The 16,965-nt window shown below is 58.0% G+C and overlaps 1 protein-coding gene across 1 annotated transcript in view; it reads left to right on the top strand.

Annotated features, from left to right (window-relative positions):
• Positions 1–13,336, top strand: part of KCNK9 (potassium two pore domain channel subfamily K member 9) — a 64,668-nt gene extending 51,332 nt beyond the window's left edge. Inside the window, exon 2 of the mRNA XM_016164290.2 lies at positions 1,086–13,336. Coding sequence (XP_016019776.1) covers positions 1,086–1,927 — 842 coding nt within the window. The 3' untranslated portion in view covers positions 1,928–13,336. The remainder of the gene's footprint in view (positions 1–1,085) is intronic.
• Positions 13,337–16,965: the final 3,629 nt, after the last annotated feature.

The following is a 16,965-nucleotide window of genomic DNA, read 5'->3' as shown; positions in this document are numbered from 1 at the left end:
CTGGTTCCCCATTCCTTCCTTCCTGGCCTGACTCTGATCATCTCTCCTCTCTCTCAAGGGCGGTGGGGTTTCTGAGGGCTCAGAGCCCAGTGGGAACGAGGCCCAGAGCGGATGCGGAGAAGGCCTCCTGGAGGCAAACACGTGATGCCATCTCTCGAGGGACAGTGTGGCCTCTGGAGCAGGTGGGAAGAGGCACGTGAAGGCAGAGAGGGGTAAGCTGGAGCAGGCGGCATGCCCGGGGGGCCTGGCACACGCGGGCTGTGGTCCGCGGCTCCGCCTGGGGCGTGGACCCAGGACCTGCTGCGTGTAAAGCAGGCATGCTGACCACTGCGCTATGGAGTCACCCCGCTTTCTTTTTTCTGACGAGTCTACATGCCGCAAACGTATTCCTCTGCGAGAAGTATTTTACCTGCGAGGTATTCATTCCTCTAGGCGCGGGGGATCCAGCAGTGAACAAAACAGATAACAGTCTCGTCCTCGTGGGGTTTCTGTTCCGTCTGTGGTGGTCTCTCTCGACTCAAACCCTCTGCTTTTAAGCCGCATCCTTGGTAGCTGAAAACCGTCTGTTCAAATCCCGGCTCTGAAGAAATCAAGTTGCCCTGCTATTAAGTGACTCGCTTTTCTTGTCAGTGGTGTCGGACTCGTCATGCCTGTTTTATAGGGTCATTGTGAGGATGGAAAGAGGCAGCGGAGGACGAGGCGTCAGCGTAGAGCCCGGCATACAATGTTCAGCGTTCTTGGACTGTTGAGCTTACCATTGGTCCATGGCGGGCATAGCTGATTTTGTCCTTTGGGACTGGTGCCTTTGCAGTGTTCTTAGTAGCAAATATGCTGTTTTCTTTCTTTCTTTTTTTCTTTTTTAAACTTCGTGTTGCCCTAAGAGCAGTGAAACGCCCCTCCCCCATCCCACCAACCTTCTCTTCCTGCTGAAAGGCCCCGAATCACCACCAGCCCCAACCCGCCAGCTTCCAAGGGCATCCCTTCACTGACCCTTCGCTGGTCTCCTTTGCCCCTCCCCACAGGTGCCCCCCGCCCCCGCCCCCGCAGGACCGGCCTCACGCCCTGTTCTCTCGCCCCTCCCCCAGGTTACGGGCACGCCGCCCCCGGCACGGACGCGGGCAAGGCCTTCTGCATGTTCTACGCCGTGCTGGGCATCCCGCTGACGCTGGTCATGTTCCAGAGCCTGGGCGAGCGCATGAACACCTTCGTGCGCTACCTGCTGAAGCGCATCAAGAAGTGCTGCGGCATGCGCAACACCGAGGTGTCCATGGAGAACATGGTGACCGTGGGCTTCTTCTCGTGCATGGGCACGCTGTGCATCGGCGCGGCCGCCTTCTCCCGGTGCGAGGAGTGGAGCTTCTTCCACGCCTACTACTACTGCTTCATCACGCTGACTACCATCGGCTTCGGCGACTACGTGGCGCTGCAGACCAAGGGCGCGCTGCAGAAGAAGCCGCTCTACGTGGCCTTCAGCTTCATGTACATCCTGGTGGGGCTCACGGTCATCGGGGCCTTCCTCAACCTGGTGGTCCTGAGGTTCTTGACCATGAACAGCGAGGACGAGCGGCGGGACGCCGAGGAGCGGGCGTCGCTGGCGGGCACGCGCAACAGCGTGGTGGTCCACCTGGCGGAGGAGGCGCGGCGCGGCCGGCCGCGGCCCAAGGCGGACGCGGCCGACCTGCAGTCCGTGTGCTCCTGCACCTGCGCGCGGCCGCAGGACCTGGGCGGCCGGCCCGCGGCGCACCAGAACGCCTTCGGCGCCAAGCTCGCCCCCCAGTACTTCCGCTCCATCTCCTACAAGATCGAGGAGATCTCGCCAAGCACATTGAAAAACAGCCTCTTCCCCTCCCCCATCAGCTCCATCTCCCCCGGGTTGCACAGCTTTACTGACCACCACAGGCTGATGAGGCGCCGGAAGTCCGTCTAGGGCGCGGCGGGCGGCGCGGCCCGCGCGCCCCTGCCCTGCTGCGGCCCGGCGCGTCCCGTCTTCCCCGTTTATTTACCATTCTCCTTTACTGTCGTCGTCGCCGTCGTTACTGTCATGTCACTACTCTCCCTCCCTCCTCGGTTTCGCCTCCTCCCTGCCTCGCCAGCGAGACCGAGCAGGCCGCAGGGAAAAGGAAGGCCCGTTCTCCTCCGAAACTCGCATCTGCGCATGGAGCATGGATTTCTCCCTCGCCAGCGACGAATGCCTTACATCCCTGCCCGGCCCGCCCCAGCTCGGGGGCGGCCTTCCCACGACGGGCGCGAGCCCGGGACCGCGGACAGCCAGCCGAGAGGACGCCCGACCCGCAGCGGCGTCTCCCACCTGAGTCTCCTCTTTCCTCTGCAAGGAGTGGGTGGCGGCGTGCGCGCGTGCACGTGGGTGGTAGAGAGTGTGTGTGCGTACACGTGCGTGGTAGAGTGTGCGTGTGAGGGCGCGCGCCAGTGTGCTGCTGTGTGTATGTGTACCCTGGGACAAAATGGGAAGTGTCAGGTACTCATTTTTCTTTTCCATCACAGTTTTGTTAACAGCTCGCTTTCAGCTGCCTCCAAACCAAAGGGGAAAACGAGACCCACAAGGTTTTTGATTTATCATCTAGCCCAATCAAGCATGTTCCGTAAGCGGTCTTCATCCCAGATGTCTCATGACCATGTTTTTAAAATGCTGGGTTCTAAATTATATTACCTTCTTTTTAGGTGGGTGGGTGGGCAAGGAGACATGGATCATTTTAGCTTGCCAGTTCAAACAAATTTTCTAGAGCATGCACTTTGTTAAAACTGGTATGCGTTATCAACACAAGAAAAAACTGGAAATGGAATAATCAAAAGCCAATAATGATGTTAATTTGTTAAAGACATTTTTTTTATTTGATCATTTCTGGTTCCAACAATTTACCATGTGACTAGAAAGTGTCGGGGTAAACTGGAAAATTGTTGGAACATCAGAATGTCTATTTTATTATTTCCTTCTTGTTTATATGATGATGACGGTGATGATGGTGATTTGTGCAGCATCTACCTGCATGAATAAGAATTACAGTTTGGGATGTGTGGATGAGAATGAGTATTAGTAGGTGGATGTGGTTTCTTTTCCTATTAAAAAGACAGGGCATTCCTCATTAAAAAAAAAAAAAACCTATATATGTATTTCAAGAAAGATTGTCTCTAATTTCATTTGATTTGTAAATAAGGGAAACTTCATGTTGGTCTCAGGAAGGGTTTAGAGGCAAGGAGCTGTGTCTTGGCCTGCTGGGAACTTGTCAATCTCAGGGGACACTTTTTTTCTCAGTGGTGGAGAAATCCCTCCCCAAAAGGGAGAGCCTGCTAACCTCCTGGGAGACAGGCTACATCGGAGGCCCTTTCAGCGATGGGAGTGAAGGAAAGCCTGACCTCCAGATTCCCAGAGGGGACTCACATTCCCCGGTCACTGCCCCTACCATTTCTAAAACCCCCCACGTTCCTACTCCTTTTTCCTAAATGGGAAAAGCGCATGGCTCTCGGATGGAAATGGACTTTGGCCACCCCGCTCAGAGGGAGCAGGGGGAGAACCAGGAGGGTCCTCCAGGATGGAGGGCTTGTTCTCCAGGGAAGGTAAGCTGACAGGATTTCTTAAAGGGGACGGCTCCGAGCACCGCCGGTCCCAAGCATCTGGGCCATCGGAGCGAAGCACAGCGCTCAGGACCCGTCTGAAGAGGCACGCTCTTTAATGCCACACGCGCATCCAGAACGGCCCCCTTCACGCGGGACACAGGGCCTGCGGACGGCGTCCGGGAACCTCAGGTTCTCTAGCCGAAGTGGACAGTTACCGGTCTTCAAGGTCTGTATTGATTCGCTTCTCATTGAGATTTTAAATTTCGGGGCTCTAGTCTGTGCAGAGAACAGAAACGGTTGCTCTTAAAATTTTTTCTTCTTTCTCTTAGAAGAGATTGTTGGCCTTAGGGGATCGTAGGTGCAGATACTAATGCGCGTTTGTAGAGTGCTTCATGCTTGGGAGGCAGCTGCTTGGAGTAAGTGCAGGATTTCTCCCGAAAACCTAAGTTTTGCCCTCGCGTGTGTGTGCGAGAGAGATTATCTTTGATCTATAGAAAAAACCGAGGCATGCGGAGGAGGAGTGACCTGCTCAGTGTCACGGAGCCGGCGGTCCTCGACAGCAGGGAGGGAAGGGTCTCCGTCTGGTCTCTGAGGGGGTCTGAGGAGCTGATTCCGCGCCGTGGCGTCCCGACTCCGTTCTCAGGGGAAGCCCGCTTCTCTCTCTCCACGGGGAAACGCATCAGGAGTGGGTCGGAGGAGCACTCGCTTGGCTCGCCGCGCAGGGCTGGCCTCCGCATGGAGACGTCTGTGTGGAATGGTCGCAGAGCGGCCGCCTTCTGCCCGGACGCACCCAGTGCCCGCGGGAGTTCAGACCACATTCCACCTTTATCGCCACAGAGTTGACTCTTCTTTGTAGGATTAAGAATTGTAGGATGTAGTCTTTCTTTTTATTTTCTATTCATGTGATGGCCGCTGACTTAAGTATCTGAAGCGACTTGGGCTGTGTCTTGGTTCTATACCCCTCCTGCTTTTTTGCCCTTTGCTGCCAGTCCGGCCTCGGAAGGACAATCACTGAGTCCTCTCTTCCGAGGTTAAACATCCTCGTTTATGCTCGGAGTGTCCGGGGCTGGCGGGGAGGTGAGCCTTGGTCTGCTTTCCTTGTGACATCCAATTTTCTTTTCAGATGGTCTGTCTGTTCCCCGGCATGGTCTCTGGCCGAGGAAACTTCTAGGCACATCAGCAAGGTGGTTTCATGGGGCCACAGAGCCAGGGGTCTCCAGGGCCCCTTCTGCAGGGCAGTAACCTGAGCCTGAGCATCTCTATCCAGAGCTTGGCCACCTGAGACCTCACTCAGTCAACGTCAGAACCCACAGAGCCAGGGGGAGGCTTGGTCAGAGTCACCTCACTGTGCCCCTCAGTGTCAGAGGAGGAGAATGAGGTTGGGAAGGGCGAACACGTCTCTGCGGTCACTCGGCCAGAGTTCGGGCTTCACGCTCAGCTCTTTTTCTGTTTTCCCGGCTGCTTTTCACTGCTTGCCGACGCCTTCTGAAGAGCCTTCGCCGCTGGGCTCCTGAGCGTCTGGGGCCCAGGTGTCCCTTCCTCCCTCTCCCACCTGGCGATGTCTTTCTTCCAGTCCAGGCTCCTCAACTTCTTCCCATTAATCATGTTTGTTCAGTGAGGGGGAAGAAGCCACACCAGCTTGTTTGGGTGCAGAATTCAGCTCCTGGGAGACCGAGCTGAGGAAGCGCCACGTTCCACCCGACTCCCAGGACGTTGGCCCATCGCCCGAATCCAGGGGCGGGGTCTAGACATCATCATGCCTTGTAGGTCCCCACGGAGATTTCAGCCTCTCACTCGAGGGTTTTCCAACCGAGAGATTTCAGTGCCTCAGCCCCAGCAAGGTCGGGGACAGTGGATGTGGTGTTGATCATCCTAGACGGCTCTGGGCTCAGCGCTTTCTAGACGCCATCCCGTTTTAATCTGTCACACTTATCCGGGGCAGAGGGTGTGGTCAGGCCGGTCATGCCACTGGACCGTTGCACCCTTTTTTTTGGGGGGGGGGGCGTGGCAGTGACCCGATCTGTCTGGGCTTCGGGACGCCTGGTTAACCCTGGAGCTGGGATCAGATTCTTCCTCCCTTCTTCACCCTTCTGTCCTAAAACCAGGGCAGCAGCCCTATAAGCACAGCGGGCTGCCTGGTGCCCTAAATTTCGATGCCCTCCCTGAAGTCTGTTGTCCTCCCGATGTGCGTCGCTGACGGGAAGGCGGGGGCACAGCTCGGGCATGGTCACAGTGGGTCATTCGCAGCCCGGGGACCCCGCCCTGGGCCCCTAATCTTTCCAGAAGAGGAAGCGGATGTGCGCAGGCCACTGGCCTTCTGAGCAGGTGCTCGTCGAAACCCGTCCATAAAAAGGGCAGACTGACCGCTAATCTCGGCTCACTGTTTGTTCCCTGCAAACAGGGATTCAATTGGGAGCACATCTGGACAGTAATGCAGAAACCCAGATAAGCCCAGGCAGGTAGCGTCCTCTGTCTCATCCAGACCCGAGAGCCCGTGGGGCCCGGTTCTTAGTGACGACCACTAGCAGCTGGAAGCTGGCGAGGAGTTTGGAGGCGCCCGTGGTCCGTGCGCACTGAGCCGGAGGAGCTAAGGGGGCAGGAGAGCGATCAGAGAAGGGCGGTCGTCATCGCCGAGGTCGACGGCCCCTCCCTTCATCCAGTCTTTTTAAGTCATGAGCCCTGATGAAGATACTCGTCGGGGGTGTCCACAGAGGGGCGAGGTCTGACACCCGGAACGCATCCATTCTGTTCGAGCACAGGATGCTGCCGTCTGCGAAATGCTCCCGCGCATCACGGCTGTGCCCCGAAGGGGGCGTGACTGGGGGCCCGTCCCGTGCAGGCCCGCTGCCTGGGGGTCGGGACTGTGTTTCTTTCAGAGTCATGGTGTGTGGAGGGGCCAGGCCCGGAGAGGTGGGCAGGGGGCCTGTCCACACGCCTGCTTCACTGGGCTCCCGGAAGCCATCTCACTCCCTGGGCCTCTGTGGCTTCCTCGTCAACACAGCGGGGCCCTTGGGTGGGATGGATGAGCATTTAGCACAAAGTGAGTGTGACCTGCGATGACATTTGGCCTGGATGTTCTGGTCACTGGGGACGTTCGAAGGCCGAGCCCTCGAAAAGAAAACCAAGAATCGTTCTGCTTGGCAGGCACCCGGAGCAAGGGAGAGGGATGGGGGACAAGCAGTTTCACCAGGAACAGTGATCACGTCGTGAGAACCGAGGCCCTGCGCATTCTGGGTTCCCCAGAGCCCTGGGCGTAAGTCCACGTTATGTGGTTCTTTCTCGGCCGCACCTCAGTAGAGGCTGCTGTCTTGGTGGGGAGTGGGGGCGGGGAGAGGATCTGTTCCCAAGCTTCCTGCCCCCACCCCTCTCCAACTTTGTTTTGAAAAGCCCAGACTCACAGAAAAGCCGGAAGCCGCGCTCGATGAAGCCCCGTAGGTCTCGCCCAGGCTCGCCGGCCTCCTGCGCCCTGCCGTGCTGGCCCAACCCTCCCTCACCCTCCTCACCCTCGCATTCCGGAGGATGACGCGATGTCGGCAGCTTCTAGGTGGTTCAGGCAAAGAAACACGTACTGGTCCCTCACGGACAAGAGCATTCTCGAAATAACTAGTCATAAGAAATGCAGCATTCAGACCACGTCATTCTCTAAAGTCCAGCCCATCTTCGCCTTTCCCCGGCCACGCTAAGCATACCCGCTGGAGATGGTTTCATGAGCCTGAGAGACAATCTGAGGCTGCCTGCCACATGTCCCCGAGTCCCCCTCCTCCCCGTGGTCCAGCCCTTACGTCCGTCTTGCATGGCATCTGTTTCGCAGAGCTTGGGCCACCTCTCCCAGGCCATGCCCACAATATGCTTCTGTCTCCTGAGGACAGGATAAAGAATTTGGGGCAAGAAAGCATTGGCAATGATTAATGCATTTCATGTGATGGGCTCTCTGCAAATCTCTGTGATTACTTCTCTCACTGTAGGTAAATCAGTGACATTAAAATTTCTCTGTGAGAGACACTCTCTGAAGCTTCAGGAGAGGTGTCCTTGAGTCCCCGGATGCTGGCTTCATTGTCAAAGCAGAATGAGGCTGTGCTATTTTTTGACTTCTGTGCTGAGCATCAACAATCCGTCCCCTAAACACCTGTAGGGATGAGGCGGCTATAAATAGACATCACACACAGAGAGATGCTCTCATCGATGGGGAAGATGGCTAGCAGGTGGAACCCAGTAGGTTTGTCAGAAGGATCCCTGTAAGCCAGTTGGAATACGCTGGCACCCAGAAACTTCTCGATGAGCATAATGATTGCCGAGCCCTTCCTATCATTAATGATCATAAGCATGTCATTTGTTGTTATGGAAATGCTCTGGACCATTAAGGGCTACTTTTCGTGACCTTTGCCTTGGACATGTTTGTGTTGGCGAGTGCTACAGCATGGCCTTCGCAGTTCCAACAACACTGAGCGGTCCACCTGCTGTGGCTAAGGAACCTTTCATGTCGATTACCACGTCCAGGCAGAGCCCCACCCCTGAGTCTCTTCCCACACCGTTCCTGCTCCCGAAGGCCCCCCGTGGCTCCCCAGCGGGAGGTGGGAGCATCTCACTCCCCCTTTAGAAGCCTCCCCTGCCCCTCGGCCCCAGATGGAGTCAGTGATGCCTTCTTTCTATCATGGACGAAGGTACCGGGAAGCAGACTCAATGGCCTTGGCCTCGGGAGCTGCAGGTGCTGGGCAGCACCCAGGGAGAGCAGAGGCACTCGGCTTCCTGGCTTCCTGCCCTGGTGCCCATTCGTTGTTGCTGTTAAGACGTGTCTTCGGTGCAGGCATTTTTCATCCCCGGACATCGAGGCACAGCCACACGTGCCTGGCGGGGTCAAGTGTGCCGTGTGCAACAGGGCCAGGAGCTGTCCATAGCCGGGCATTTCCCGCGGAGCAGGCATGGGTATACGTTCGGACTCCAGGAACACGCTTGTGACCTTTCACCCTGCAGTGGGTGGGCCCTGAGATGGGAATGTCACCAGAAGCCAGGCCAGCACTGTCTTGTGGAACTACTTCTAGCAGAGGCTGAGCAGTGTGGGACCACGTGCCGTGAGCGGCAGGGGCCCCTGGGCTCAGCTCCGCGCCTGCCCAGCTCTAGCGTGGCGCCCTGGGCGAGGGCGGCCTCTTCTTGCCTCCGTGGGTCAGCGTGTTGGGGGTGGAGGCTGCTTGGACCGCGGCCTCTCACACACCGGGCACCGGCTCCTTCCGCTCACAGGCAGGTGGGGGCTTCGCTTCCCTGAGCCTCGGCCTCGCCGTGTTTAAGTCGGAGATTGTGAACAACCCGCTGCACAGGGTGCCCGTGGTGACGTCTGCTGGGCACCTGCTCAGCGCCCGGCGCCATGCCGGGGTCTCACGAGGACGAGGTCCAGGTTTCCGGGGGGCGTTTGGCTCGAAATCATACTGTAGAAAGGAAGTGATTGAGTCTGGCTGAGGAACTCAGGGACGGCTTCGCGGAAGAGGGGGCTTCGGGTGGTGTTTGAGGACAGGCTTGCAGGGCAAGCGGGCGCAGTTTCAGGCCGAGGCGAGGCACGCGAGGGCACGGAACTGTGGAGCGGCAGGGCGGACTCCATCCCGTGGTCCGTGGGGTCCTGCCGCAGGACCGTGCCTGGCGGAGACGGGGCAGCGTAGCTGCCAAGGCCCTTCGCGAGCTGGCCGCGGCCTAAGTCGTTCAGGCTGTTCCCCTGCTCAGGGGCCCCCCGTGGCGCCCCCGTGCCACACAGTAGGTTGTCAAGGGCCTGAGTCGTGGGCTTCCACGGAGGAGTTTCCCTACTGGGTCCTCCAATAAGGAAACTCTGAAAATAGACCCTGGAGTCACCAAACTTGAATTCTGTGATGCCCTCTGGTTTAGCTGGGGCTAGGTGGCTTTCTCCACTCGGGACATGAGTGCTAACTCGCAAATAGGAATATCTCAGGACAAGATCTACTTGTCTTTTACTCAGGTGCCCCAAGGATCTGTTCCGATGACGTTTTCTAAGAGTTTTATCAAAGATTAGCTTGAAAAGAAGAGAAAAACATGTGTAATTCCTGGGCTTGGTTGACGGCTCCTGGTGGACCCTGTGACCAGCAGGTTCTGTGACTGCCGGTGATGAGTCCGGGGACAGAGCATGATGCTGATTTGGGCACCTGCCCTCATTCTGTCTCCCTGGGGTAGGGGCCTCTTTTGGGGCTGGCACTGAGGGCAGGGTCCTGAGCGAGGGTGTCAGCAGCAGAGCCAGGGGCGTCTGCTCAGGGACGATGCCTCGTCATCTGCCCTCACCAGTGTGTCTGGGACTTACTGCCAGGGTCGAGTGGCATCTCCCGGTGCAGAGTTGACACCCGGGCGCTATGACGTGGACTTCGGCTTTGAGATGTGGGGTCAGGGCGGTGGAGGCTGAGGGGAGGCCTCAGGAACGTGGGTTGAACCAGGACTTGGAGCCCGGCCTTGTCATGTGCTGTGTGACCCAGGGCAATTCACTTCCCTTCTCTGGGCCCGAGTTTCTCCTCCTCCAGACCAAGGCATGTGGCTGAGGTCCCACATTCCAAGGCCCGCCCCTCCCTCCAGGGTCTGCCCAGTTCTCTCTGCCACCACCTCGGCCTGGGAGGGACGGCCGGGCGGATGCCTCCCCGAATGCGTTTCCCCGGACACCCGCTGTCGCAGGCAACTCTCTCCCGTCGAGACGCCTTGCTTTAAAAACGGCGCGTGGGTCTTTCATTAGCCGGGAGCTCTGCACAGCGCATGCCGGCTTTGTCCCCTTGCCAGGCTGTCCTCCATGCTGACCGCACAAGGTGGCCCATCCCAAAGAGAGAGAGAGAGAAAGCCACGGGCCGCCCAGGCCCGCAGGGCTCGCTCAGCCTCACCTGCTAATGAGGGCTGTGACTCCCCAGGTTTGCCCTCCGGTTGCCCCTGCGCCCCAGTTTTGCCCTCCCACCCGCCTCTGCTGTGTGCTCTGCCCTTATTTCAGGGCTCTCTTTCATTCCTGGGAGGCGATGCGCCCCCCCTACAGGAGCCACTGGCCGGGCACAGGACCTTGGGCGAGACCCCGCGCGACTCGGGTCAACGGCCTCTGCTCTGCCGGGACTTCCTGTCGCTCGCCCGCTCTCCACGCTCAGTGTCCAGCATGTCCCTGCTCGGGGCACAGGGCCCGGCCGTGGGGGCGAAGGGGCTCCCAGGGCACCCCTCCTGGGCTGTGCTGTGTCACTTGGGCAGGTCACCTGTCCTGGGAGGCAGAAACGAGAGCAACTCGGGGCCAACAGCGTCTCAGTGCGTCCGCCGGGCAAGCACGCCGCAGCCCCGAGCCTTCGTTCCTCCATCGGTGCAGAAAGGACCCGGAAGGGCGGGATTGTTCTGGAAGGATCAGAGGCAGAGCCTCCTGCCCTGGATGCTGCCTGGCTTCTGTCCGAAACTTCGCGGGGGACACAGGGTGGCAGGGAACCGGGGAGCCCGCGGCTTTCCCGTCACCTGCCCCTTCTCGACTGGTGACCGTTGGTCCCAGACAAGGAAGAATCAGGGATGGAGGGAAGATGGGGGGTACCTTCGAGGGCGAGGTAGCTCTTCACTTGGGAAGTTCTTCCCCATGTCTTCCCTGTCACTCCGGGGCCTGGCTCCGGCCACCCCGCGACTTCTGTCCAGCGGCTCGGCTGAGGAGGGCGGTCCCGTTTCGTTCAGCCAGAGACCTGGCCACTCAAATGTCAGAGCTCAGCCTCGCCTCTCTCGGCTCGGGGTGGCGGAGACCTCGGGGGCCCCGGCTCGCTCCCGTGTGGCTTCCCTCTGTCCCGTTTGTGACCAGGCCGCGTGACCTTAGGCACGTCACTCCTGAGTCTCCTCCACAAAGTGCGAAATGGCCAGGGCGAGAAGCAGGCATGACCCAGCGGGCTGGTGCAGACGAGAGGATGTAAGCGTCATTGTGGACGAGGCTTCTGGCTGGCGTCTGGGGGAGGGGCGGGCGCGGAGGCCGGTCCTCCCTCCCGGGGGCCGCGTTCTTCAGGTATGGTCGTCCTGCAGCCGTCCTCCCTCCGAAGAGCCATGCCTCTGCCCCCTAACCCCACCTGTCCTCTGTGGTCCCAGCGCTCAGCTCCCAATGGCCCAGATGCTTGCCGACCGCGTGGGTGGGACATTTTCCAGCTGGCCAAAGCCCACCTCCTCCCCGATTAACTTTATAGGAACCTTTCCTTAACCTGAGAGCTGCCGTATGGCCCGCTGAGGGGTCCTTTCACCCCTTAATTATGCATAGAGTGTCCGGGCGCCGGCCGTAAGTCAGCCTCAGTCGGAGGCCACTGCGGGGCGCTGCAGGGCCGAGGGCCCCGGCACCCTCGGGCTCTGGTTCCCCGGGCCGTGCATTGCTGGGAGGCCCGGGTTCCAGAGGCAGCTGGGCGAGCAGGTGCCGCAGCCAGAACTTGCCTCGGGAGCTGCTGCCTCTTCTCGAGCTGCATTTTTGAAACTGGGCAGGAAGATAAAAATCCGATGAAAGGAAAATCACGGTGAGTGGGAACCCAGTGAAGCGGAACCCACAATTAACAAGCTTTCTCTATAATTCGATGGCTCCTCCGAGAAGAAAACGCTCCTGAACAAGGCTAATTATATACTTGCTTTTATTCGGCCCACAAATAGCATTTTGACAGCCATCTGAGGTTGGAAGGGACCTCCAGAGGTCACCTCGGTCCACCTGCGGCCTTAGCGGAAATCTCCGTGGACTGGGTACCGCACTAGCTTGGGAGAACCTCTCGGTGTTCTTAAATTTGAGTAGGAGGACGGACGAGCCCCGACTGCGGGATCCGAGGCTGCCCCGTGTGTCCACGGGTGCTGAGCGGAAGGCATGTGATTTAGCAGACGCACACGCAGGCAGAGGCGCCAGAGACAACGAGTAGGTTCTAAACCACGGGACCCATGACTGAGGACGAGCTTCCCGTCTGTCCCCTGCAGGCCAGGAAGCAGCTGAAGCCCTCTCCCAGACGTGCGTTTTTATCCTCAGCCAACCGTGTATCCTTGTACCTCAAAGCATTAAAAAAAAAAAAAAAAAAAAGTGTCATTCGTGACCCCAGGCATAGAAGTTAAGCTTGACTCAGTTCTGAACCCACACCCACGAATGAAGCCGATGGGCATACACCCGGGGGGTTCGTTTACACCCCGGGGGGCTCATTCTGGGCCGGGCATGGAGTGGGATCCTCACGGACTCATGCGGGCGTGTGTGTGTGTGTGCGTGCGTGCGCTGACTGGGTATCTCTGGGTCTCTGATGTCTCTCTTTTTTTGGCATTGCTGGACATTTTCATGGCTGTGTGGTAGGAGGACCTGGGTTTGTCCCGATGGCGCTGATGACGATGTTGATGATGCCAGTGGCCTTCCAGAACATTCCCCGGGGAACTTCCACCCGAAGCTGGGTGAGCTTGGCCACGTTCCCGGGAGATTGGAACAGTTTGTCCTCAGTTCCTAGCAGGGACCTGCCTTCCCATGGTGGTGGGACTTTGGGATTCGGGCGACAGGCCCAACCGCGGTCAAGGCATCGGAACGTTGGTGGGAAGCCACACCGGACTCTGCAAAACCAGTCATTCCAGCTGGACCGCCGCGAACCAAATTCAAAGAAGCGTGCTGTTCCCGTCGCTGTCTGTTTTCTTAGTTTATCTTCTCTGGCCTTCTCTGCCTGTGGAGAGGGCGCATTTCACAAATGGCCTTAGAATGCCGTTCTGAAGCTTAACAGAATGAGACAACCATCAAACGAATATCAGAGGTATTTATTATCGCAGCTTATCCGAAGAATGAAAAAAAAAACAAAACAAAAAACACGAAAACAGAACTGTATCACCAATGTTTACAAGTCCAAGTAGACATCCAGCCCATGTAAAATATGTAATTTATGCAAGAGATTGCATCTTTCTTTTGTAACGAATGCACTAAGCAACCCTGTATATATTTTACAATGTCTTTACAGAAGAAGAATCACTTACTGTAGTGTTGTAAAATAATGCACTTTTCTAATTTTTTCATTAAAATCTCTATGGCACGTTTGCAAATGTGTCTTGGTCTTCCTTCACTAAGAACGGTGACGAGTGCCACCGGCCTCGGCCACATTCGGGAGGCTTCCTCGAGCGAGGCGGACAGAAAGAGGCAGAATCATGTCCCATCTCAGGCGGGCCCTCTGAGAACCCTTCCCCTCCTACGCCCCTGCGGAGACGTCACCTGAACTGTCCCTGACTCGCTGAATTTTGTTTTTCTTTTCTGGCTGAGGAATTTTCCTTCCAAACACAAGACGACCTCTTCTGCCCCTTTTTCGCCCGCCTGAGTGTGCGTGGAAGAAGGAAAGGCAGGCAGGTGAGAGATGCTCAGTGAGGCGCCTCCGCTGAGGACAAAATCTGTTCCCGCGGCCGGCGGGCGCCGCCCGAATGTTAGGATTCTCCTGGCTCCGCTGGGGGCCCAAGGCAGGACGCAGGGGACTCTGTGTGGGGACTCCAAGGGCAGAGCTCCCTGGGAGATTTCCATGGCACATCTGGAAGCAGACGGCCGGCCTCACCCTCAGGATGGGGCCGGGAGCACGTGTTCCTAAGGAGGCCTCTGGGGACGCTGGGTGATGATGCGGGGACCACCCCTCGAGGACCACGGCCTTCTCTGTGCTGTCCCAACTCTGAGATGAAGGGGCGACTCTGGCCAGTAGCCCATCGTGGCCACAGGCGAGGCCCCACAGGGCCAGGCTCCTTCCCGTCCATCTCGGAGGAAGCACACGCCTTCGCGCTGTGCCCCTGCCGCTCGGCCCCAGCTCGCGCCCCGTGGCGCCCGCCCGGGGGCTCGTGCGGCCCACAGACCTGACCCTGGACCTTAACTCATGATGACGTCCCGTGTGTCACGACCCTTCGGCCACCTGACGGAACACCTCGGTTCAGGAGCTGGGTGTCCTGGGCAGGGGCGGGCCACCTGTTTCTGTCAAGGGCCAGAGACCGCGGGTTTTAGACTTGGTGCGATGACCCGACTGCCTCGGCGGCAGAGACGACAGTGCCGGCATGGCCGGTGGCCGAGTCCAGCAAAGCTTTCTGGAGGCGGCAGCTCGAAGGTCACGTCGTTTTCATGGGCCACGACATATGCTTTGGATTTCCCCACCCCTACCATGCAATAAAGTAATTTAGTAGGGGTCATTCTCAGCTGGTGGGCCACATGAAGATGGGGGGCGGGGCTGGGTTAGCCCTGGAGGCCACCGTGGGCACACCCCTGTCCTAAGCTGGGCATGGACTCATTTCTCCTCCTCACAGCCTTTGAGGTCAGTCCTCTTATTAAGCCTTCAGGGTTCTCTGTCACAAGGGCAGGGCCAGAGCTGGGCCCCTACCTCTCACCGGAGCAGCTGGGACTAAAATCATAGGGCAGAAGGGTCTTTATGGTCTGGGACGTCACTTCTTGGGAGGGTCGGAGAGATGGTTAGCCAGCCTCCCCTGCCTCGCCCTGCTCCCTGCCCCCTTCCCTCTGGGGCTGTCATCAGAAGCCACGGGACAGATTGCAGGGGCCAGATTTCCATGCAGCTACTTCTCACATGGGCACTTCTGTGTCCTGCTCCGGAAAGAGTAGAAAGAACTTTTAAAAAATCAAAATGTTTTTTTAAAAAAAGGACTTTGACACAGCGCCCTATTTTGACGCAGTACTCGATCTTCTTGACGGAAGCGTCGAGTAGACAGCTCCGCGGTAGGTCTGTGGCTATTGTAATTTAAAGTGGCGATGAGCGTAGATACTGTTTCCACATATCTGCGACTCCGTATTGTGACATGACAATTTCTGTCATCCCGTTGGAGGAACTTCTTTGATCTGCGGTGATTAAGACTTCTCCCAGCCCGGGCGAGTCAGTCGGCTGGTCCACTGACCACCTGTGTGTCCTCAGGCGTCTTCCTCACCTGCTGGGGGGCGGGGAGCCTGAGGACGCAGCAGCCAGGCTTTGGGGAGCAGCTGCTACTGGACAGTGCCGGGCACTGCGTGCGAAGCGATTTTTTTGGGGGGGGTTGTGTTCAGACACTGCTCTACTTGCATCGTCTCTTACTTAGTATTTGTTGGCACCTTGTGAAAAACAGACCTTGTTTTTCAGAGCAGTTTGGTGTTCACAGCAAAATCGAGAGGAAGGTTCAGAGAGTTCCCACGTGTCCCCTGCTCCACCCGCCCTGACCCCCCATTATCCGCGCTCCCCACCAGCAGGGCTCCGCACCACCTCTCTTCGGCTCCCTCCCCCGCCCTCCAGGCACTGCTTAGTCTCCTAAGTAGGTGCAAATCACGTGACTAATTCTGGCCAATGAGTGGAGAGAGAAGGTCACGTCCTGGCTGGAGCATCAATTCTTTCCTTCTGTCATTCTGCGAGTCAGGTTTCAGGAGGGTGGCCGCTGAGTGTGGGTCCTGAAGCGTGGAGGGGAGGCACATGGACGGGGCTGGCCCGCGGTGGACACACGAAGTGAGGGAGCAAATGGCCTTTAAACGACAGCCTGTGTCCCGGCCGACCCACGTCCCTGGGACACGTCCTCGGGCAGTTGGTGCCTGCGCACGGCTGGCTCGTAAATACCCATCGCTGGCCTCGGCACCCTCCTGGACACGGCCAAACACAGTGACAGCCTGCATTCAGGTCTCATGTATCTGAGCTAAGCAATCAATGCCCACTCCGGTCCCACCCCACTTCCGGGGACTTTGTTAAAAAAGAAAAAAAATATATCTCTCTGGCACGCCCGGCACTTCCCCCAGGTCTGGGGGAGGCCACTTCAGGAGATGCAACGCTCTCCACACAGGAGGAAGCCGAGAAGCCACTTCCTCTCCTGGATGGGCAGCACCCCTCATCCAGCAGCGGCAGGAGGTGAATCACGACTCACTCGGTGGGGACATTTATCCAGATTTTGGTTTTCGTAATGTGTCCAGAGCTGGTGGCAGCAGGGAAGAAGCCTTAGCCGTGATCCGGTCCTGCCAAGCCCTCAGGAGAGTCCGAGTCATTCCTCCGAGGAGGGGCGCAGGGGTGGGGCTCGGGGTCGGGGGTCACGGGTGAAGCCTGGACGGGCTTTCCACACCCGCCGTGCAGACGAGTCCATCGACTCTGCCTTGAATTGCCCGGGAAGCTCCGTCTCAGCAGCTCGGGGTGACTCAGCCCCAGCTAGACGGAGAGTCGCATTGGTTCGAGGAAGGCACACGCCGCTCCACGAGCATCTTTGGCACATGCTGCCTCCCTGGTGAAGAGCCTCACTTCCGCCGGGTAGCTACCGAGGCGGGCTCGGTTTGGAGCCGTATTTAAAAACGTAGCTTATATTCAGTAGTTATGGAGAGGCTATTATTACATGTCGGGCACTGCGGTCTGGGTACTTGGGCCACCTAAGTGACTAGGGGCACGCAAAGCCTTCGAGGAGCTTACACCTAGAAACAGAAGCATTGGAAGCAGACAGGTGACAGACGGGGTC

The sequence above is a fragment of the Rousettus aegyptiacus genome, unplaced genomic scaffold (assembly GCF_014176215.1).
Source record: "Rousettus aegyptiacus isolate mRouAeg1 unplaced genomic scaffold, mRouAeg1.p scaffold_m13_p_15, whole genome shotgun sequence".
Lineage (NCBI taxonomy): Eukaryota > Metazoa > Chordata > Mammalia > Chiroptera > Pteropodidae > Rousettus > Rousettus aegyptiacus.
This window is presented reverse-complemented; position numbering and strand designations above follow the sequence as displayed.